We start from the raw sequence: 25,003 nt of genomic DNA, 5'->3' as shown, positions 1-25,003 counted from the left end.
AAAATTGTATGCTTTAAACTATTACAAAAAACAATTTATAATATACTATAAATACAATTTAACTTGAATACAAGTAACTGCACCGATTTTGTTTCTTAAACATACAATTTAACGCATACATTATAGATAGAGCAAATACATTATAGTACCTAGGATACAAATACATTTCAATAGAAAACGCAGAAACAAATATGTATTCATTAAAATGTTGATATTAGTACCCAGGATACAAATATCTTTCAATAGAAAATGCAGGAAAAAAAATTGTATTAATTAACACATTACAAAATATAATTTGTATTATATTACACATACAATTCTACTGGATTACAAGTAACTACAAAGATTTTGTATTTGACACATACAAGTTCACACATAAAATTTAGATAGGACAAATATAATATATATTGAAAACACGGATATGAATGAACACTTCTCGATATAAAACGTATCCACAAAAAAATATTTGCCGAATTCAAAATAGGAGAATTCAACAATTGTATTCATTCATATCCAATCAGATTTCGAATACAAGTTAGATTATTCGCGAGAAGACGTAGAGCGCATACATTTAAATATACAACCATGAACAAATAATTCCATGTTATTTTATTACCCAGAAGGCATTAGAAGTCTGGAAGAAACAAAACTCTAAAAATAGCCAAAATTTGAAACATCATTAACTATACAATACGCGGTCCATTCCTACATGAACGCCTATTGTGCCCTTTAAACCCACACGTACTGCAAGAATTCTTTCTCTTCTTACCATATAGCTCGCTATACGTCTTGTCACGATACTTTTTGGATGGCCTTCCAGGGAGCTTTTTGTGATTTGGAGGCTGCACTATCTGGTCCTTAATATATCCAGGTACATTCCACTCGTTTTGATCAGGTAACGGACGAATTGAAATGCTGTATGTATTCAACAAGTTACTTGGCTTGTACACGTCGGAACAATAAGGCCCAACATCAAAATGTTTCTTCTTTAAAACAGCCCAAGCATGCGAACATGGTATTTCATCTATTTGAAACCTCTTGCAAGTACACGTTTTATTTTCCAAACAAACAATGTTGGTTCTACCTTCGTGATGAACACTAAACACATAGTTATTTGACGGCACAACCTACAAAAATAAAACACTTATGTCATATAATTTTGATGAACATATAAATCGTAACAACATACCTTCATACGTAATGATGCTTCTTCATTAGCAACAAGCATCTCTTGTGGTCTACCACAAAGTGTGGTGAATGTATGCGAAGCAGACGTATGATTTTTCACATTCCATCTTGCAAACATCTGTCTTACTTCCTCAAGAAAATCATATACCGGTAATTCCCTTGCTTCAAATAGACAAGCATTTATGCACTCAGCTATGTTTGATGTCATAACCATTCCTCGATCAACTATTGCATATACCCAAGCCCATTTTTCATAACCTGCTGATTCCAAGTAATTTTTTACACGAACATCAACTTGTTCAACCTTGTCCATCAGTTCATCAAATTCAGATTGTTTGTATGCCTTTGCCATCCCATAAAAAACTTCCGACAGACGGTTGTGCGACCTTTTAAATAGTGTTTTGACATTTTTCCACAAATGCCAAATACAGGCATAATGAGGAACTCCATCAAATACCCTCGAAACTGCCTTTATAATACTTTCGTTTCGATCAGACACAACGCACATGTTATATTTAACGCCATGCGCTTCTCTAAACTGTTCAAAAAACCAAGTCCAGGATGCATCATTTTCAGGATCAATAATTCCATATGCTAGCGGCAATATATTTCCTACACACAAAACATTTAACAAATTTTTTATTTCATGTAGAATAAATATAATAATCAACAAAACAAAGTGTATATATTATCAATCCAATACCTGCTCCATCAACAGTACTTGCAGAAACAAATACTCCATTGTAAGTACCCCTGAGGTGGCTGCCATCAACTACGACAATTGGTTTACAAAACTCAAAACCTTTTATGAACGGGAAGAGCGAAATAAAAAGATAAAGAAATTGATTTTCATCGGTTTTCTTCATCCTTATATGAGATCCAGGGTAGGTAGCGTCCAATACGTATAAGTAGCTCGCAAGTTTACCATAAGAACCAGACGGGGTACCCCTTAAAGAAACTAAAGCCTTTTCTTTAGCATTCCACGCCACTGAGTATGATACATTTACTCCAAGAGCTAAGCTGACATCTTGTTGTATATCCTTCGGCGTCAACTTCCTTTTATGATCAACTAACTTGGGTTGTATCATACCTCCAATAAGACTGCTTGTTGTTTGACGTTATTCATAAACCTTATCTTTCAATGGACACGTGTGATCATCTACGAATTTTCTAATTCTGAACATTCCAGATTTATTGATACTTGACGACTTCAACACCCATCCACAATTATCAGAGACACAAACAAGTGTATAACTGTTTGAATAACACAATTAGAATTAGGTAAAATACAAATAAACATACCATGTTTGACTCGATCTGTCCGTTTTCCATTGGAATCTATTATCAATAGCGTATTGCGTCATCACAGCCTTTAAAGTTCCCTTGTCCTTATAAACTTGATCTTCCAACACTACCTTATGTTTGACGTTTGTAATAATGTCGCAATTCACATTATCGCTATTGTTCGGCACACTAAGCACTAATGATTCTGTATCAACTATATCTATTCCACCAGGCCCACACATTTCGAATCCATCTTCAAACATATTTCTATCAGCTAATTGACAGTCATTCACAAATACGGATACACATATAGGATACTTTGACAATTCTTTGTTATCTTTTTTCAACGACACATACACTCTCACGCCCATGTCGTTGTGTATTTCCAGAGGTGCAGTACTACCCTCTATCTTATATTTAAGTTTCACAATGTTGAAGCTCAAGTCAACACAAATTTGCTTTGATACAAGATCCATTAGTTCTCTAAATGTCGCATACTCTTTTAACACAATTGCTTCGGTACTGTAATCAACATAGCAATTTTCATTGTTCCACCTCCCAGAATGCATGACCAATAAACTAATGCTTCCCATGGCTACAATGACAAATTCTATATAATCAACATAGCAATTCGCTAACGAATTCGTACTGTATTCAACGTAGCAATTTGCTAACATCTCACTTGGATACATATAATACTAGTAGCAAATTGTTAACAAATCAGCGATTTTCAGAAGAACAAAAATACCATAAATTTTAAAATAAAATCACTGACAAAGCAACAAATTTGCAGGAAAAAAAATGAAAATCAGATTTTTTACATTGATATAAACAGAACATACCATGAGCTTAAAAAAATTTCAAATCATACAAACATTTCACGTATTCATATTAGAAAATTTAAGAAAGATACCTGATCTCCAAAGTATGAATAAAACCGTAAGGAATAAATTGTTGTTGTGGGATTCGAAAATTTCTGCTTTAAAATAATTTCCGTATTCGATTATATTGGCAGAATTCGATTTGTATAATAAAGCATCTTTACCAATTCAATAAGAGAGGAGATAAATTTGTTTGAAATCTTTTTTAAATATGAAGAACAGAGAAGAAGAAGAAAAAATGTTCAAATTAATATATGACAAAAATACAGCTTTTTAAAAAGTAACTGAAGGATTATTAATGCTACTTACCTTTTTTATGTTTTAATTTTCATATTTTCTATAAATTTTTTTTATAAATATACATACCATATTACAAGAAAAAATACAGTATTCCTATATAATGTAATTAAAACATGCTAGTATTAATAAATATTGAAATATTGTTACTGTGTCACAAAAAAACTAACATATTGTTGTTTTGATAAAATTCCCATAAAATAATTATGTCAATTATAAACTAGTTAACCTGAAAGTATAAATTATTGTTCAAACAACACTAGTTATCTAAATATTTTATTAAAACTAAAAATAAATTTTGAGGTCATTTTTGAATAATGATAAAATATACTAATTAAATACATAATTATGTAAAATATATATATTATCTAAAAGTTATAAGAAGTGGCAAAACTATTCAAAATAACGCAAGCTTTATATTTTTTCTTAAAATTTAAAAGTAAATTATTTTAAAATGTTTGAGAAATTTAAGAAGCTCATGAATTAATTCCTACCGGAGAGGGTCAAAATTGGGTGTCAACACCTCTTGCATACACATAATGTATACTCAAGGAGTTTACATAGACTCCTCACATAACAAGCACTACATAGGCTTCTACTTTTATTTCACATACATAATATAACAATATAGATTCATAAGAAGTTTAGGATAGGTCTCATATTAAACCATCTAAACGAGTTCAACATTGGGCATAACCCATAATTCATACGATAAAGGCCACATATAGGCATATACAACATTTGTCTTCAAATGAAAGAGAATGCACAAGAGCGTCCTTAAGATAAAAACATCCAATAGCAAGATAGTGGCATCGTCCTCGGAAAGTGAGTGAGGACTACCGAACTTGAAGGATGAGAATCCAAGTATCTTCAAATGACCCTTCTAGAAGCTCAACGGCCGGAACCTACATAATTGTAGAAACATAGAAATATGGGTTGGTATACACTTTACCAAGTATGTGAATATGCACATAATACACTTGAAATCATTCTAAAAGGGATATTTGTTCAAAACCATGTTAAGATAGCTTGAAAATCCTTATGCACAATCAAGAACACATATAAGCCAATAATCACATATTTCTTAAGACAAAATCATATACAACACATGATCCACATCATCAAGTATACGCAAGTCGACATGTGTAATATCATAATTGAATGCATAGCCAACCCATATCTAACATCATGTTATAACTACAAAGCATGTATATAAGTGTTTATAACATTATCACATATACAAGACCATTACTCATAATTCATCATCAAGTCTACAAATGTGATGACCAAGTAAAGCCCCATAACCTTACTCAACCAAGTAAACCCAACAAAGACCATAAGAAATGTATAACATTATATAACATAGCATTACGAGTATTTCTCATCATATATATTAATATCCAGTTCATAAATGCAACTAACATAGTCCAAGGCCATTAACATGTAAAGTCAACATATGCATATAATTTACTTTATGAAACATAAGTCATAGGAGACTAACCCCTTCTATACTCATATTCATTATCTCAATAGGAATTGCATGAGAATATCCTTTCAATACAATCCTCATATGTGAGATCAACACATTATCATCATTATGTTTTAATAAGACACATAGACAATTTATAACCAACCTTATATCATTTCATCTTAAACATATCTCACACCTTCACATAATCAAGACATTTCAATAACATCATCATACCCACACCTAATCAATATAATCACAAGGCATACTTCAATTTAACTTCATCACCAAGTAAAAGCCAGCACAAGTGAAGTAAAGGATCAAGATCACAAAGTCTTACTAATTCTCCTTCAACAAGCCATTATCATTGGTCTTACCCTCAACCAATCCAATTTAATCCATAAATAAATGTAATAACATTATTCAATAGTAATTAAAACAATAACTAACTCAATTACATCAATACTAGTCAATTCAACATGAGTTCATAACCTAGGGTTAGGGAATTTGGGTCAATTCATGATCTATTCCACAATCTAGATTAATTCATCAAGAACCAATGTAAATGAATCATAATACAACATAATCTAATCATAATATTAAAAATAACCCATAAAAAATACAATCTAGAAGATCAAATTAGTATTAGGAAGAAACCCATATAAAATTATATATTTGAAAATCAATTTTGGGAAAACCTTTTCGGAAAGGAATCCGAAAGGTGAAAGGATCTCATACCTTGTTAATCTTTGAAGATTGATGGTGAAAATTTGACTTATTTATGCGCTATAGCCCTTGGACCTTGGTCTTCTATGGAGTTTCCTTGAGAGAGAGAGATAAAGTAAAGAGAAGGTAGAGCAATTTGAGTTTGGGAAATGTGAGGTGTTAAGTGAGGTTTTAGGCTTAGGGTAGGTTATATAGTTAATTAAATAACCTAATTAATCACCCCATAAAAACTAATTAAACCCCTTACTAACCAACTTAATTAAATGAACTAACTTAAACAAAACAGGAAAATTTGCAGGCTAACCTACGAGACCCTGACCTACGGGCTGTAGGTCGGTCGACAGCCATGACCCCTACTGTCCTGCACAATTGTGGTTTTGGTCAGAGAGTTGTCATTTTGCCATTTTGGAAAATTGTTTAAGTGACCATCGATGGAGTCAATCGATGACTCGTCGATTGGACCACGCCTCGTTGTCTGCCATTGTTGGTAGACATTGTCTATGACAACTTTTTGGTTAAAATGGAAGGGTCATCCTCAAGGACCCTCAGGGTGGTCCTTGGGGAGTCATACCCGAACATTTTGTCCCTAAACCTATTCTTATATGTGTTAGAAACCTTTTCATTAGATACCTTCAAACCAAATTTCATCAATTTCCGACTTTTAAAACCTTGTGAAATAGGCTAAGGCACACTAGCACCTCTTACACTAGTCTCCGGACGTCATGGACGTTCCTTGACGTTTTAACTCTAAAACTTCCTAAATGACTTGAATATATTATTATTGACCTTAGAAAATTGTTAAAACCCTTAGACACTCATGTGAGGCTCTATTTTAGGTCTTGGACTTTCGGAGTGTTACATTATCCCCCCTTGGGAAACATTTGTCCTTGAATGACACTAAAATCTTTTGAAGGAAAATGATAGACTCAATACTAGCATCCCAAACAACAACATATATAATCAACATGATTTACAACTTAAATCAACATAATGACATGGCATTTACACATAATAACTCAAAATATCAATTTCTTATCTAAGGGCTTCATACCATAACATGAGGAATTCCCTTCTCAAAAACAACATGAGCTCAACAACACATAATGAGCCACTTATACCAAAAACTCATTTCAGAACACATTAACATGCTCAATTTCACTATATAAAGTCAACAACATACCAAATACACAAGCAAGTGCCATTAAATCAAAAGGACATCTTTTCATGAACATCTTATTTTTGTCAAACTTTTACCTTTAATTATTCACGTCTTAACAAAACAAGTCAATTTCAATTTTACTCATTATTTTAGTAACTAGTAGGAACAACTAACCATAATTAGCAAAGAGATGAGGATATAGAGACTTCATGTCGGCCTCGGCCTCCCATGTTTCTCCCTCAATTAGTTGGCTCTTCCATAAATCTTTTACGGATGCTACCTTCTTGTTCCTCAACTTCTTCACTTGTCGATCAAGTATTTCCACCAGAACATCTTCATAGGAGAGACTCTCATCCACATCTAGACCTTCAATAGGAAGAATGGACTCGGGGTCACCAATGCACTTCTTAAGCATGTAAACATGGAATACCAGATGAACCAAAGATAGCTCACCAGGTAATCTCAACTCGTACGCAACCTTGCCAACCCTTTTCAAAATTTCATAGGGACCCACATAATGAGGAATCAACTTTCGTTTCTTGCAGAATCTCATCACCCCTTTCATGGGTGAAATTTTCAAATACCACCTTCTTCAAACTCTAACTATCTCCTCCAATTGTCGGCATAGGAATTTTGCCGACTACAGGCTGTTTGCAACTGATCACTTATGAAATGAACTTTCTCCAAGATATTTTAGATCAATTCGGGACCAAGAACCAAGGACTCAACCACTTTAAACCATCCAATCAGAGATCTACATTTCCTACCATACAAAGCTTCAATTGGAGTCATGGCTATAGACGAGTGGTAACTATTGCTATAAAGAACTTCACCAAATGCAAGTGTTCATCCCAACTTCCTTTAAAATATATCATACAATCTCTAAGCATATACTCAAGAGTTTGAATAGTACGCTTTGCTTGACCATCTGTTTGAAGATGAAAAGTGGTGCTTAACTTTACTCTTGTACCCAACTCTTTTTGAAACGACCTCCAAAATTTAGATGTGAATTGTGCTCCCCTATTCGATATTATGGATAACGGAATACATGAAGACTCACAATCTCATCTATATAGATCTTGGCATAACCCTACGCCAAGTAAGTGAACTTAACGGGAATAAAGTTAGCAGACTTCGTCATCCTCTCCACCATCACCCATATAGAGTCATTTTGCCTTCGAGTCCGAGGCAATCTCACTAAAAAGTCCACATTAATGCTTCCCACTTTCAAGTGGGAACTTGGATGTATCGAAGTAACACTACAAGAAATCTAATTATTAACGACCAATTTCGAACGACCAGTTATGATTTCGGTCGTTATAAGTTCTATATAACAACCTATAATATTTCTAGATTGAAATGTTTTGTTTTTATTTAACAACCCACAATATGCGGTTTTAAAAATTAGCCATACAAAAAACAAAGCCCAACCTAAGTTTTTTCAGCCATCCCAACTATTTTTCCCTCCCAAACCCTCACTAAGGTGCGATTCAAACCCTATACATCCCCTCCCTTATCTCTGAATCTTTTTCTCTGTGTGTGAGTAAGAGAGAGAAACCTATACACCTGGACCTTTTCCTCTTGAATCATTCGTTATGGAGGTTAGAATCGAGACAATTTACTTGCTTGCGCTGATAGAGATGTTTAGGGAAATCAGAAGACAAAATTACACTTCAGTGATACTATCCGACACCATAAAATTTATGTTGTAGAGGAATATTAAGCTATAATTCATCAAATATTTTGAGCATTAGGGTTGGGAGAGTAGTTGGAGCCTGCAGAAACGAGGAGGTTGATTCCCTTCACGTTGAAAAAGTTAATCTTGGTGAGACCGAACCAAGAATCAGGTATTGTGGGCTTGTAAAGTATGTACCTCTTTACCATCTTCAGGTACTACTACTTTTTAATATAATTAATTTCTAATTTGGATTCACACTCTTGTTTTCTTTACTGGTCCTTATGATGCATATATGCTAATTATATTGAATTATGTGAGAATTCATGTATTATATTTGACATCAAATGTAGGAAAAGAATTTTTTTAAGACAAGAGACTATTTTGTTGATATTTCATTACTCATCCTGTATATTTTTAGATCTATGTTAATATAGATTACCAACTTATCATACAATAAGTGAAAGCCTTTCTAGTAATGTGGTAAATGCTAATTTCATTTGATCTTCATGGACGTCCAGAAAATTATTTTTTAATCCATACTTCAATAACTTTTCTTGTTGAGCCGAAGTCTATTGGAAATAACCTCCCTACTCATAGTTCATGAAAGAATGGGCAAATCTTGTATACATTCTACCCTCTCCTAACCCCGTTGCACTAGGTGTGTTGTTTTGTAGAAAACAAAAAGGTCGGTTCAAATTTAGACTGGTTAATGTTCGACTTAATGCAAGTCAAAACTCAACCCTCCTGGTGTTTGAGGCATTGTCATTATCTTTAATATAAACAAAAAATTGGAAAAATAAGGAGACTGTTGTTGCACCTTCTTAACCATCGGTGAATATATTGTAATCCCTTCTTCCTTATATGTCTTCTTCTAATGATTTTTGTAGTTTTTGTGCATATTCAGTTTTTCTAATTTTGAAACATACAGTGAAATCTAATCCTGATCAGTCTTTATTATTTTAATTTCCCTTTAGTACTCAATAGGTTGTTCTCTTGTTACCTAAATGTTTGATATGTAAGACATGCTGGTAGAATGGTTTTACTACTAATGATTAAAAATATTTCCAATCTTCGTCAGATTAGTTGGTATCAAAATCTTATGTACTTTTTCAAATACATAACAGATCCTTATAGAGATGAGATTTTCCTTTCTTATTCATGTGATTGGCATTTAGCTGAGATAACCTTGAAATTGGAATCTGATGATGTGCCACTTTTAATATTTCAAAGTGATTCTAGTGATATAGAATGTCTCTTTCTCTGTCTAGTGATTGCGTACTATGAAACATGAAAAATCTTAGTTGTGACTAATAAGCATTTAGTTGAGATAACCTTGAAATTGGAATCTGATGATGTGCCACTTTTAATATTTCAAAGTGATTCCAGTGATATAGAATGTCTCTTTCTCTGTCTAGTGATTGCGTACTATGAAACATGAAAATTCTTAGTTGTGACTGATAATTATTTTTCACCTAATGACCGGCTAGTGGGCCAATTGAATACATTAAATTTCTTCAATCGAATACATCAAATTTGTAATATATTTTACAGTGGTTTCCACCCTTCAGACATATTCCTGGCGTATTTGAAAATACAATATCCTCCTAGTCATCAAAAAGCTCTATTTATAATTATACTAATCTTAGCATTTGTTGGTATTAGAAAATTTCTGCTTCTATGGTACGAAGTCGTGTTTCATAAGTTCTGCATCAGCATAGGAAGCAATTATACTTTTGTGATACGGTATGTTAGAGATAAAACTATGGGAAAAAAACATGTACTGGTTGTTATATCTTAGAAAAAGAACACGTCAAGATTCTAGGTGGGGAAATTTCATTTCTTTAATGGAAAAATAGAACTTTTAATTCCAGTTATTATAAATTGAGTATTTCAAATAAATAGTTCTATCATTAAGATGAGTTCTTATTTGGATTTGATGCACCCTCGTATTTTGGAAACAACTTCTCTATCTTCATGTGTTAGTGGTAAGGTATGCATAGACTCTACCCTCCCTAGAACCCACCTAGTGGGATTTCACTGGGTGTTCTTCTAATCTAAAGGCAATGGCATTCAAATGGACAATGATTTCTTTCCCTTCAATGAGGCAGGTGGCAGAATGGTAATAGTTGGTGTTTGTGAATTCCTGCGTCGATATTTTTGTCTTATATTATCAAATAACCAATCACAAAATAAGTGTTGATACTCTGTTATTACTACATATATTGTACTTCAAGGATAAAATGGGCCCACTACTCTTAAATTCACGGAGTTTAAAGAGCCTCTACTTTTACATATTTGCATTATCTGTTGAAGAATAAAATTGTTAATGCCACAGATTCTTATTTACATTCTGCTATAATGGAAAAAGTGTTGGGTTATGGGCTTTTTTCCCTTCCTATGTGGATAAATAAAAGCCCAATTTGGACCAACCCATATTTGCCCATAGGCCCATTCTTATGAGGCAAATATAAGACTATTTAGGTCTTATTTTCATATACATAGAGAGTTTTTTCAGCAACCAAAAAGAGAGAAAGATAGCAGTTTTCGCAGTCAAAATTCAGCCATAACAGTCAACTTCAAATTGCGATTCCCGCTTTGTTTCTTGTCCGATTGAGCTGATTTTTGGACAACATATTATATTCATCTCAATATTTGATTAGGAAATGACAGAGTTAGATTTGGTGGCCTGCAACTTCAGTTTTGCTGTCGTGAATAGTAGCTACGAAATTGGTGATGTTGCTCTTTTAATTCTCTAGATTTGGTGCATTCTTATTTTGTTGTTGCTCGTTGTTTAACACTTGTTTTGTGGCCAATTTTGGAGAACAATATTGTAACTCTTGGTGATTATAGTGGAGCTTTTGGTCCCGTGGTTTTTTACTCTTCGCATCGAAGGGTTTTCCACGTAAATCTTGATGTCTTGTGTGATTGGTTTATTATTGCCTTGTTATATTTGTTTGGTTGAATTACTTGCTGCCTTACTATCATATTGCTTGTGGTTGTTTGTCTTCTCTTGGTTCAAATCGAGAAGGGAAAGTATAGACTTGGGTATTCTTCCGCTGTTATCCTGTCAGACATTCTTTGTTAGTGCCTTGTCTTTCCCAACAAAGTGATATCAGAGCATTGGTTATTGTTGATTGTCGTTTTGAATGATGGAGGCAAATATGAGCAAAATGGTGTGTTTAAATGGTGGTAACTATCATATTTGGAAAGGCAAGATGAAAGATCTTCTATTTGTCAAGAAGATGCATTTACCTGTGTTTGCTTCTAATATGCCTCAGTCTTTAAATGATGAAGAATGGGAATTTGAGCATCTGCAGGTTTTTGGCTATATTAGACAATGGGTTGAAGATAATGTTAGAAATCATATTGTGAATGAGACACGTGCCAAAAGTTTGTGGGACAAGCTCGAGACACTTTATGCTTCGAAGACTGGCAACAACACGTTGTTCCTATTGAAACAATTAATAAATATTAGGTATAAAGAGGGCACTCCTATTTCTGATCATATTAATGATTTTCAGGGTGTTCTTGACCAGCTGCCTGAAATGGGTGTAAAGTTTGATGATGAGATACATGGACTTTGGCTTCTTAATACTCTGCCAGACTCTTGGGAAACTCTTCGAGTTTCTTTGACTAATTCTGCTCCCAGTGGACAACACCCATGGAATATACTAAGAGTGGTGTCTTGAATGAAGAAATGAGAAGAAGATCTCAAGCCTCATCTTCTTTAGCTTCACATTCCGATGTTTTGGTTATTGAAGATAGGGGGAGAAACAAGTCCAGAGGTCAGAATGATAGAGGTAAAAGTAGAAGCAAGTCAAAGTCTAAATACAAGAATATTACATGTGACTATTGCCACAAGAATGGCCATATCATGAAATATTGTTACAAGCACAAGAGAGATATGAGAAAACAAAAGAGTGAAGACGATAATGAAAATTGTGTTGCTGTTGTTGCTAATGATGATCTTCTTGTTTCTTGTGATGCAAATGCCATTAATCTTGTTCGTGATGAGTCTAGCTGGTTTGTGGATTCTGGTGCTACTTCTCATGTCACGCCAAAGAAAGAATTATTTTCTTCTTATACTCTAGGTAATTTTGGAACGTTGAAAATGAGCAATAATCATGAAGTTGAAGTTATTGACATTGGGAGTTTGTTTGGAAAGTAACAATGGTTCCAAACTAGTTCCCAATAATGTCAAGCACGCTCCAGATGTTCGCTTGAATTTGATTTATGTGGGATATCTTGATGATGAGGGTTATGTTAATACACTTGGTGTTGGCCAGTGGAAGCTTACTAGAGGTTTGATGGTTGTGGCCCGTGGTGACAAGCTGTCTAACTTGTATGTATTTCAGGGCTCCATGTCCAAAGACTCAGTAAATTTGGTGGAGAATGATACTTCATCAGAGTTATGGCATAGAAGGGTGAGTCATATGAGCGAGAAGGGGATTGATAGTTTGGCTAAGAAAAATTTGCTTTCTGGAGTGAAACAAGCAAAGTTGACGAAATGTGTTCATTGCTTAGCCGGTAAACAGAAAAGAATTTCTTTTCAGAGTCATCCGCCTTCAAGAAAGCTTGATTTGCTGGAGTTGGTACATTCTGATTTGTGTGGTCATTTTAAGGTAAGATCTCATGGTGGTGCACTTTACTTTGTGACTTTTATTGATGATCATTCTCGCAAACTCTGGGTATTTCCTTTGAAGTCCAAGGATCAAGTACTTGATGTGTTTAAGAGTTTTCAGGTCTTGGTTGAAAGACAAACAGGGAAGACATTGAAATGCATCCGCTCAGATAATGGTGGTGAGTATATTGGTCCTTTTGATAGATATTGCAGAGATCAGGGCATTAGGCATCAGAAAACTCCTCCAAAGACTCCTCAGTTAAACGGTTTAGCAGAGAGGATGAACAGAACTCTAGTTGAGAGGGTTAGATGTATGCTTTCAGATGCTAAGCTGTCAGATTCCTTTTGGGCAGAAGCACTTAATACTGCTGCTTATGTTATCAATTTATCTCCTACTGTTGCTTTAGATGGTGATGTCCCTGACAGAGTTTGGACTGGTAAGAATGTTTCTTATGATCATCTTAGAGTCTTTGGGTGTAAAGCCTTTGTACATGTTCCTAAGGATGAAAGGTCAAAGTTGGATGTTAAAACTAGGCAGTGTATCTTCATTGGTTATGGTCAAGATGAATTTGGCTATCGTTTCTATGATCCTGTTGAGAAGAAACTTATTAGAAGCCGTGATGTTGTGTTCTTTGAAGACCAAACAATTGAATATTTTGACAAAGCTGACAAGGCTGATTTTCAGAGTAGTGAGAGCTTAGTTGATGTTGATCCAGTTCCTTTGACTATTGCACCGGAAGAAAATCTTCATAATGATGAAAATCAAGTTGATAATGAAGATGGTGATCATGTTCAGAATGACTAGCATGATGTTGTTGATGCTCCAGTGCAAGATGATGTAGTTGTCCAACAACCAATTATAGATGCTCCAGAGAGTTCTCTCAGAAGATCTAGTAGAGAGAGAATTCCTTCATCTCATTATCCTCCCAATGAGTATGTACTCTTGACTAACGGGGGAGAACCTGAGAGTCTTGATGAGGCCATGGAAAGTGAAGAAACAGAAAGGTGGTTTGATGCTATGGAAGATGAGATTAAATCCTTGCATGATAATGATATCTTTGATTTGGTTAAGTTACCTAAAGATATAAAAGCTTTGAAAAACAGGTGGGTTTTTCGGGTGAAACATGAAGATGGTAATCCAGTTCCACGGTACAAAGCTAGATTTGTTGTCAAGGGATTTAATCAGAAAAAGGGAGTTTATTTTGATGAGATATTCTCTCCAGTTGTGAAGATGTCATCCATTCGTGTGGTTCTAGGCTTGGCTGCAAGTCTAGATTTAGAGGTTGAGCAAATGGATGTTAAAATTGCTTTCCTCCATGGTGACTTAGATGAAGAAATTTATATGGAGCAACCGGAAGGTTTTGAAGTCAAGGGTAAAGAGAATTATGTTTGCAAATTGAAGAAGAGCTTGTATGGTTTGAAACAAGCTCCTAAGCAGTGGTACAGGAAGTTTGATTCTTTTATGAGTCAGCAGGGCTTCAAGAAGACTTCTTCAGACCATTGTGTTTTTGTGCAAAAGTTCTCTGATGGTGACTTTATTATTGTGTTGCTTTATGTTGATGACATGCTTGTTGTTGGTCATAATACTTGCAAGATTCAGAAGTTGAAGCAAGAGTTGAGTAAGTCTTTTGCTATGAAAGACTTAGGACCAGCAAGACAGATTCTTGGCATGCAGATTGTCCGTGATAGAAAGCGACAAGAAATTGGTATTATCACAAGAGAAGTACATTCAGAAAGTACTTCACAGATTCAACATGGACAAAGCTAAGGTTGTCAGTACACCTTTAGCTATGCGCTTCAAATTGAGCACGAAACAGTGTCCTTCTAGTGATAATGAGAAGGAAGATATGAAGAAAGTTCCTTATGCTTCAGCTGTTGGTAGTTTGATGAATGCGATGGTTTGTACAAGACCGGATATTGCTCACGCTGTTGGAGTTGTTAGCCGTTTTCTTTCTAATCCGGGAAGAGAACATTGGAATGCTGTGAAGTGGGTTATGAGATATCTCTGTGGCACTTCTAGTTTGAGTTTGTGTTTTGGTACAGGGAAGCCTATTCTTTGTGGTTATACTGATTCAGACATGGCTGGTGATGTTGATACTCGCAAGTCTACTTCAGGATACTTGGTTACTTTTGCAAGGAGAGCTGTGTCTTGGCAATCTAGGTTGCAAAAATGTGTTGCTCTATCTACTACAGAAGCTGAGCTTATTGCTGTCATTGAAGCTTGTAAAGAATTCCTTTGGATGAAGAGATTCTTGGGGGAACTTGGTTGTGCTCAAGATAGGTATGTGCTTTATTGTGACAGTCAAAGTGCTATACATCTTGGCAAGAATTCTATGTTCCATGGTTGGTCTAAACACATTGATGTGAGATACCATTGGATTTGAGATGTGTTAGATTCTAAGTTGCTTGAGCTTGAAAAGATTCATACAAATGACAATGGTTCCGATATGATGACTAAAGCTTTTCCAAGAGGGAAGTTTGAAGATTGTTGCATGGTCGCCGGGATGGCGGTCTCCTCCACATAGTCGTGAGGGGGAGAATTATTGGGTTATGGGCCTTTTTCCCTTCCTATGTGGATAAATAAAAGCTCAATTTGGACCAACCCATTTTTGCCCATAGGCCCATTATTATGAGGCAAATATAAGCCTATTTAGATCTTATTTTCATATACACAGAGAGTTTTTTCAGCAGCCAAAAAGAGAGAAAGAGAGCAGTTTTCGCAGTCAAAATTCAGCCCTAACAGTCAACTTCAAATTGCGATTCCCGCTCTGTTTCTTGTCCGATTGAGCTGATTTTTGGAAAACATATTATCTTCATCTCAATCTTTGATTAGGAACTGACAGAGTTGAATTTGGTGGCCTGCAGCTTCAGTTTTGCTGTCGTGAATAGTAGCTGCTAAATTGGTGATTTTGCTAATTTAATTCTCTAGATTTGGTGCAATCTTATTTTGTTGTTGCTCGTTATTTGACACTTATTTTGTGGCCAATTTTGGAGAACAATATTGTAACTCTTGGTGATTATAGTGGAGCTTTTGGTCCCGTGGTTTTTAACTCTTCGCATCGAAGGGTTTTCCACGTAAATCTTGGTGTCTTGTGTGATTGGTTTATTATTGCCTTGTTATATTTGTTTGGTTGAATTACTTGCTGCCTTACTATCATATTGCTTGTGGTTGTTTGTCTTCTCTTGGTTCAAATCGAGAAGGGAAAGTATAGACTTGGGTATTCTTCCGCTGTTATCCTGTCAGACATTCTTTGTTAGTGCCTTTTCTTTCCCAACAAAAAAGGACAAGTTAGGAATCTGCTTTCTTGTTCAGTCTTTTCTTTAAAAAGTAAAAAGGAACTTTCCCTTGTACTCTTGTTGATCTTAATCAGTGTCTCGACCATTTTTTTAAAAAAAAATTAATGTCCTATTTTCTCCCATCAGTGGTCTTGATCTTCATCGAATTGGAGGCTAAAACGGAGATATGATTACAATGGTAGTACTCATTCTCATTCAATCTCTATGAAAATCTTACTTTCCTATAGTGAATTGTTTATTTGAGTTTCTTTTAGTCAGATTTGGTTTAATAATACGTACAATGACCACAAAAAATGTGAAAATTGTACTATGGGGAAGTGAAGGCCACGGAGATTCCATACCACGTGCAAATGCTATTGCCGGAGTATAAATCTTGCATCTTTTGCTCTAACGTTATTTTTTTTATGTAATATGTATGTCCAATACATTAGTCTACTTTAGGGTGATGTAATAAGTATGCTAGGTATGTAAGCCTGAAAAAATGAAGTATTTTCATGTAAGAAACTTCTTACATGCTATTGAGGTACCATATAAAGTGCACTCAGTAATTTAACTCCTAAAAATATGCTTATTTTCAATTTGTTGCATTTCTTGAGCTGTAGGAAGATCTTTCCTCATGTAGCTATGGGAGTTACTTAAGGTGCACAACTTACCAGTGTGTTATTTATTCTTTTGCCACTACTTGAATTTTGAGTGTCTTGAGGCTTTATAGAATCTATTGTGCTGGTGGAAGTTTTGTCTCTTTTCCATGTCACTTCTTTTTTAGGAGGAGCGTCGTCCTCGTCTCTTCTCAACGGTCTGTCTATCTATAACATAGTTGAGGAAAATTACTGCCTATGTATGTTTCTTTGGTTGGTAAATTTATAAGGATATGATTGCTCGCTTACAAATATTTATCTTATCTGATGAGAATTTTTCATTTTTGATAGTTTATACACATTAATTTTCCTAGATTATCTCATTTAGGAGGTCAGTGACTCACCGGAACCCAAGTTTCTTGTCTTGCTTCTTATATTTTCTATATCTGGTAAGGATATTGAATTTCATTCAAGTTATGTTACCATGATGCTATATTTAACGTTTTACCAACACTTTTTTTTTTGTAACAGGTGTACCTTAACTTCATCTCTAGGTTTATTAACTAATAAAGGTCTTAATATGTGGATCTAGAAGTACTGTCTTGTCAACCGAGTCATTTTCTTCCACTAAGCTATAGTTCATCTATGATTACATTCTTTCAATTTTTGTCTCTATTTATTGCTATAACACAATTACAGTGGTATTTTGAGAGAGTTATATTGAATTTTACTTTGTTGAGTGAGAAAAAATAAGTAAGAGTACTCATACAAAAGTGACATGGATTTTATATTTGTATAGATCACGAGTTTGAAATTTGATGATCCTTGAAAGCGTAAAGCAAATTGTGAATGGAAGAGTTAAAAGAAGTTGAAGAACAAGACATATATTTTTCTTTCTTGTTTGAATTTGTTTAATGATGTACCATGTGCATGCTACATATTGTTTTGAACTTGTTGGGAGTTAACTGGTATAAGTTATTTAATTAAGATAAATATCTTTTTCTATTCTGATTCTTACTTCTTCGTAATTAACTATGGAAGTTCATATATATATATATATATATATTTATATAAATATATATGTATGTATCTCACTGCAAGAATGATTACTCTTTTAGTTCTTATAAACTTCTTAGAGTGACAAGCATTTAAATATTACATTTTTATCGTCAAAATTTAGTACACAATTAGGTTATATGCGTAAATAGGTTATAACAGAGGGATTTGCTATTGTAATTAATGGCTTTCAGTGATTGGAATGACTATTAACGAAAGGAGAATTTTGTCGTTAAAATGAGAAATAACGACCGTATCTTTTGTTGTCGCTAAGAGTTTTTAACGATCGGTGACGGCCGAATTTTTTCCTTTTTCTATTGACTAATAGAGATCGGAACTAGACTTTTAGCGACCAAATTTTCCATCGTTAAAGACATTTTTTTCTTGTAGTAACCCGACTTTTGGTGTTCGGCTTTCACTTGTTGGAAATTGGATACTTTGCAACAAATTCCGTTATGTCCCTTTTTAAGTCATCCCACCAAAATACTTCTCTAAGGCCATGATACATATTCGTAGAATCCGGTTGAATCGAATAACGGAAGCCATGATCTTCCGCTAGGATCTGATTTCTCAAATAATCCACATTGGGTACAGATAACCTCTCTTTGTACCTCAAAACACCATCCCCCTAAGGAGAATGATTCATTAAGCTTGCCAAGAACCAATTTTTTTTAACTCCATAAATGATGGATCAATGTGTTGCTTAGTTTTCACCTCCACCACCAAAGAGGACTCAGAGTTATGATGAACCTTCAAACCACCATTTGGAGAATCTTTCATTCTAGAACCCAAACGAGCCAACCTATGGATATCTTTCACTAGGTCTTTCTTACCCTCTTAAATATGAGACACACTACCTATGGTCATACAACTTAGAGCATCCATAATCACATTGTCTTTGCCGGGGTGGTAGAGAACACTAATGTTGTAATCTTTCAACAATTTCAATCATATCTTTGTCGGAGATTTAACTCCTTTTGAATAAACACATACTGAAAACTCTTGTGGTCGGTATACACATCAACATGAACACCATATAGGTAATGCCTCCATATTTTCAAGGCAAACACTACGGACGCTAACTCAAGATCATTAGTTAGGTAGTTCTTCTCATGAACCTTATGTTGTCTAGAAACATAGGCTATGACTTTCCTATTTTTCATAATAACACAACCCAATCCCACTCGGGATGCATCACAATACACCATGAAACCCTTACTACCCTCCGGAAAAGTCAACACCAGAGCAGTGGTAAGCCTATCTATCAAGATATGGAAGTTCCTTCGCAAGCCTCCGACCACTCAAATTTCACATTCTTTTGGATCAAAGTAGTCAAAGGATATGCAATGGACACAAAACCATCTACAAACCTCCTATACTAACTAGCTAGACCCAAAAAACTTTTTATGTTGATTGGAGACAAAGGTCTAGGCCAATTTTTAACTGCCTCAATTTTCTTTGGGTCAACCTCTACACCCTCACTAGAGATAATATGACCAAGAAACACCACCAACCTTAACCCAGACTCATACTTGTTGTACTTGAGAAATAGTTGGTGTTCCTTTAAGACTTGTAACGCCACTCTCAAACTCCGCATATGATCACCCTCATTTTTTGAATACACCAAGTTATCGCCATTGAAGACAATGTCAAAGGAATCTAGGTAGTTTTGAAACACCTTGTTCATTAGGTCCATGAATGCCGCCGGGGCATTAGTGGACCAAAAAAACATCACCCTAAACTCATATTGACCATATATTCTTCGAAAGGCTGTTTTGGGAATGTCTCCATCTCTCACCCTAAGTTGGTGATATCCCAACCTTAAGTCAATTTTGAAAAAGTAGCTTGCCCTTTGGAGTTGATCAAACAAGTTGTCAATCCGAGGGAGAGGATACTTATTCTTAATGTTCACTTTGTTAAGTTGTCGGTAATCGATACACATCCTAAGGGACCCATGACTCTTCGTTTGCCATCGGTTGTAGACACTGTCCATGACAACTTTCTAGTCAAAATGGAAAGGTCCTCCTCAAGGACCCTTCGCGTGGTCCTTGGGGAGTCGTACCTGGACGTTTTGAACCTAAACCTATTCTAATATGTGTTATACAACTTCTCACCAAATTATTTATATTTTTGACTCTTAAAACTTTGTGAAATAGGCTGAGGCACACTAGCACCTCTTACACTAGTCTCCGGACGTCATGGACGTTCCTTGACGTTTTAACTCTAAAACTTCCTAAATTACCTTTATACATTATTATTGACCTTAAAACAGTGTTACAACCCTTAGACACTCATGTGAGGCTCTAGTTTAGGTCTTGGAATTTTGGAGTGTTACATTATTCTCCCGAGAAACATTCGTGACGTATTAAATTATTAAATTTTTTAATAATTTAACTGTCACATTGAAGGAAGTGACTCTCCCTATAAAATAATGTGTCACATTGAAGGAAGTGACTGTCCAATAATAATTTAATGTGTCACATTGAAGGAAATGACGCTCTAATAATAATTTATGTGTCACATCGAAGGAAGTGACACTCCAATAATAATACCATGTGATAATGAACAAATCTTAAAATAGGGAGTATGGTTACAACATAGTAATTTGATTGGATTCTTGTAGTTTGTAAAACCAATAACATCTCTGGTTGTCATTAAAACTTTGTCGTCCCTGCGCTCATAAAATATTTGTTAGAAAGAACAAATAAGCTAAAAAATGTCAAGACTTTTGAATGAGTCATGATGATCTTCTAGCCATGAAGAATGGAGGATTCCAGAAGAATGCTTTGAGAAATTATAATATTGAAGAGAGACAGTAGTGACCGATTAGGTATTTCACATGAGATGTGTCCCTACTATAAAAATGGAATCATTTATAAAGAGAAGACTTGTTTGATAAAGGATATTTTTGAAACTTGAAGTTGAACGGACATTTTGAGAACTTTGAACGATTAGGTGCCCCTATTTCCAGTCCAAAGGTAGTTAACTAAAATAATTTGCAAGAACATGAAGAATGACTCATTCAAAAACATGCCCTAGTCTCCTCTGAAGTCTGTAGTTTAAAATAGTTAGAAGATTGAATCCTTATATAGGAGTGCCTATGTATCTTGCTGGAACAAGAAGTCAGGTCTGACGTAGTTCGAACCCAAAGCTTAACGGAATTTAAAGAGAATGAAAGATTTGTCAGAAGAAAAGGCGAGGGATTAGAAATAATGAAGGGCAACACTTGTTAACGTAAAATAGGGGATAAGATTAAACTTGTTGGATTGGTTCCCTGGTGTCGGGAATCCTTCATAATGACATCTTTGGATAAAGACTTATGCATGTCCTTTGTCTAGCGAACGTCTAGCTTGATTCTTCAAAAATTGAAAAGACCTTTTGAAATTCTGAATCCAAGTCTAATGACACCTACGGAGTTAAGATGTAATTAGTAACAAAATAAAATTAACAAAGCAAAAGATTAAGTTTTCAAATGAAGTTGTTTAGCTTATATTGGTCTAGATAACAACTTATGGTCTTCGCTTGTGTCTAGCATCCCATCTGTAGAATTTAGAATGTGTAAATCATGATAAATTGAAACAAAAATTTTAAAAGACGACTGAGAGTAGAAATTATCTGAGTTATAATGATGTCATTGTGAGTCCAATAATGCGTTGTAATTTCGTAGTTACTACATCCAAAGAAAAATTCTTAGTTTTGAAAGAGTGATATGTGTTAGATTTTCCTTGCCATCCAGATGCTTCTTTTCCTTCTTAATTACAAGATTGTCTGGTCTCGGAATGTAGCTTTATGGAATTTTTTAGGACCCTCCTCAGAAATTCTTCCCCGGCGTAAAATGTAACATATCTTTTCAATCTTCAATTGTTTTTAATTGACTTCTTGAGATTTTGTCAAAAAGTTTGTCCCAAATGCAACTCTGAAGTGATCCTTGCCTCTAGCTTGTTGGAAAAACTCCTCTTTTAACTAATTTTGAGATCCTCTAAAAAAATTTCCCCATTTTCAATATAAAGAAAAATGAAAAACTTACGGGGAATATGACCAAGTCGGTGTGGCGCCTACGTGTTCCGTTGATCGGGAATTAGGTCAAACGTAGTTTCAAATACAAGAAAAGATTAAAAGGGGATAAAAAGGGTGACCGAAGCCGACATAGGCCGCCTACAAATAAAAGATGCTTACAAATAAAAATCCAAACAAACTATTACAAAGGAAACAAAGTGATAAAAGGTGAATACTGGGAAATGAAACAAACAAAACACAAATGCAAGACTGAAAGATGCCAAAAGTACAATTTTCAAAACAACTTGCTTCTTCTTCGCAACTGGTTATGCCAATGACTACTCTTTGTGCTTGGGTAGCAGATTGGTGTTCACATTCGTAGGATCTTGAGCAAGTTTTACCACTTCTTTGTCAATCAGATCTTGAATCTTGTGTTTAAGAGTGATACACTTCTCAGTATCATGTCCAACAACTCCTGAATGATAAGCACAATGCTTATTTGGGTCATACCACTCGGCTGAAGTATTGACAGTCTTGGCTTCCACTAGATGAAGTATTCCTGCCTCTTTCAATCTCTTAAAAAGTTGAGTCCGTGTTTAACACAATTCATTGAAGACTCTGGGAGGCTTTTTCTCAAAATTAGGACGACGTGCATTGTTTCGAGGATTTTGCATTGGTCGTGGAGAACGAAATGTTATTTGATTGTTGCAAACATAATATTATGAATAGGATATCCTGGAGGTGGTTGACGATTATATGAGGTATCTCCTCGAGTCATTAACGTTATAAAATCTTTCCCTTTTTTCTTTCCAAAAGAACCAGTTTGATAGGAAACTGAGATGAGGTGTAACTTGTTATTCTGTCAGTCTTGAGACCGTCTTCAATCATTTCTCAAACCTTGAAAACCTCAGTGAATGTATTTCCACCCATTGTCACAATTCGCGCATAGTATTCTGAGTCTTGAGCTTGAATGAAATATGTGATTATTTCTGATTCCTCCATAGGTGGGTGCACCTTTACAGCTTCTTGACTCCAAGGAATGGCATATTCTCGAAAGCATTCAGTGGACTAGGGTTTTAGATTTGTAATATAGATTCTATCCGGAGTGATATCAACATGAAACTTGTAGTGATCCACAAAAGCGTTCGCTAGATTATCCCAAGTACGTCATTTGGTCACATCTTGCTTAGAGTACCACTCCGAGGCTTTTCCAGTCATACTTTGATTAAATAGCTTGATTCTTATTCCTTTCTTGTTTCCAACGTCAATCAACTTTTCACAATAAATTTTCAAGTGAAAAAAAGGATTTCATGATCAACTGAACTTTTCGAACTTTGGAATCTTTGAATCGGGTGGAAGCTCGACTTCGGGGAATGTGCACAACTCTTCATATCTTACACTTTGGCTACTATCAAACCCACGAATACCTCTCATTACATCCTCTAAGATTTTTATCTTTTTATTCATCATTTCAACGTCAATTAATTTCGCATCCTTTTCAATTTCAACATAGTGATTAAGATCTTGCGGTGAAAGTCCTAAGCCTTGGCAACAGGTGGAGCAGTCACATAACTGTATATTGGTGGAGCATGATGTGTTAACATTGGATATTTTTGAGGTGCAAATGTGTACACAAGAGGAGTATCCTTTGTTGAATGAGTGAGCGAGGCACTTTGTGTTTGTTGAAAGGTAGTGAATTGATCTCCTTGGTTAAGCTCACCCGAAGTTGTAAACGAAAGTGGCATGGGCACTTTTTGGCTAGTATCAGGTGGTAGGTTCTGAAAGGCAACTTAGTGTTGAGTTACCAGGAGATTCAATTAACCAATTTGTCGCTCTCGACGAGCAATGACTTCAACAGATGATTCTATTGCTACCGAGTAACTAGGATTGGTTGCGACAGATGAAGTAGGGATCATTTTAGATGAAGCAACTGTGTTGATAGTGGAATCAATTTTTGAATGAGTTCTTTTAGTAGTTTAAGTAAGAAGTGATGAGTCCGTAGAAATTTCCTTGACCTTAGACCCAGTGAAATATGAATGTTCTGCCAGTTTATACTTTGGTGAAGTGAGCAAGTGTGATTATCAACATAAATCAATATCTGCTTCTAAAGATAACTCAAAAAAATAAGAGAGTTAGTCCCATTAGTGATAATAATCAACAAAAGTAACATATAAAATGAATAACATTCGTTTTACTTAAAAAAATTAGTCCAAAATTCGAGAAGACGGAAACTCCAAAAAATGATCAAATGAAAAAAGAATAAATAAATAAACAAATTTGATCACTTCGTGAACTAAAACTTTAATGAAAGAGAGTAATTTGAACAAAGAGAACCAAATGATTTAAGTAAAAATTGAAATGTTGACCTTTTGTAAGGTTCAATTGAAAAATCCTTTTTGAAAATAAAGACGTCTTAAAATTCACTTGAAACTAACGGAATATTTAGTATCACCGATTAGGTAGATGTGGAAAATAATTTTCAAGAAACAACGAGGTCAACATGAATTTGCATGATGACCTAATAATTTTTGTAAAAATCTATTGAACCTAGAACTTCAGTGATTTTAAATGTATTTTGATAATGTTGTGAAAGAGTATTTTGGAAGGCTAAAAAATTGACCTTATATTCCAAGACTTTGGAATTAAATAATGGACCAATTATTCTTAAAGAAAAATATATGTATATAAGCACATAGGTCAAATAAGCACAAAATTTGTAAAATTAAACATATAAACAATATAACGCCTTCTAACATACATGTGACATTTAAGCC

General features: G+C 34.8%; 2 protein-coding genes across 2 annotated transcripts; both read right to left on the bottom strand.

Annotated features, from left to right (window-relative positions):
• Positions 1-683: 683 nt before the first annotated feature.
• Positions 684-2,276, bottom strand: LOC101243650 (uncharacterized). Its single transcript, XM_010329311.1, has 3 exons — positions 1,892-2,276; positions 1,190-1,800; positions 684-1,127 (listed from the first exon to the last, which is right to left on the bottom strand). The coding sequence occupies exons 1-3, from the start codon at positions 2,274-2,276 to the stop codon at positions 684-686; spliced, it is 1,440 nt and encodes a 479-aa protein (XP_010327613.1).
• Positions 2,277-7,172: 4,896 nt separating this feature from the next.
• LOC138338845 (uncharacterized) lies at positions 7,173-7,568 on the bottom strand. Its single transcript, XM_069289928.1, has one exon. It carries the CDS (start codon positions 7,566-7,568, stop codon positions 7,173-7,175), a length of 396 nt encoding a protein of 131 aa, XP_069146029.1.
• Positions 7,569-25,003: the final 17,435 nt, after the last annotated feature.

This window comes from Solanum lycopersicum, chromosome 10 (assembly GCF_036512215.1).
Source record: "Solanum lycopersicum chromosome 10, SLM_r2.1".
Classification (NCBI taxonomy): domain Eukaryota; kingdom Viridiplantae; phylum Streptophyta; class Magnoliopsida; order Solanales; family Solanaceae; genus Solanum; species Solanum lycopersicum.
This window is presented reverse-complemented; position numbering and strand designations above follow the sequence as displayed.

Bases quoted from the DNA above. Each gene is read 5' to 3' on its own strand.
- LOC101243650 (XM_010329311.1), bottom strand. From the start codon at position 2,276: ATGATACAACCCAAGTTAGTTGATCATAAAAGGAAGTTGACGCCGAAG. The intron at 1,801-1,891 runs GTATTGGATTGA...TTTTGTGTGTAG, and splicing joins AAGTACTGTTGATGGAGCAG to GAAATATATTGCCGCTAGCA. The intron at 1,128-1,189 runs GTATGTTGTTAC...TTATTTTTGTAG, and splicing joins AAGCATCATTACGTATGAAG to GTTGTGCCGTCAAATAACTA.
- LOC138338845 (XM_069289928.1), bottom strand. From the start codon at position 7,568: ATGAAAGGGGTGATGAGATTCTGCAAGAAACGAAAGTTGATTCCTCAT.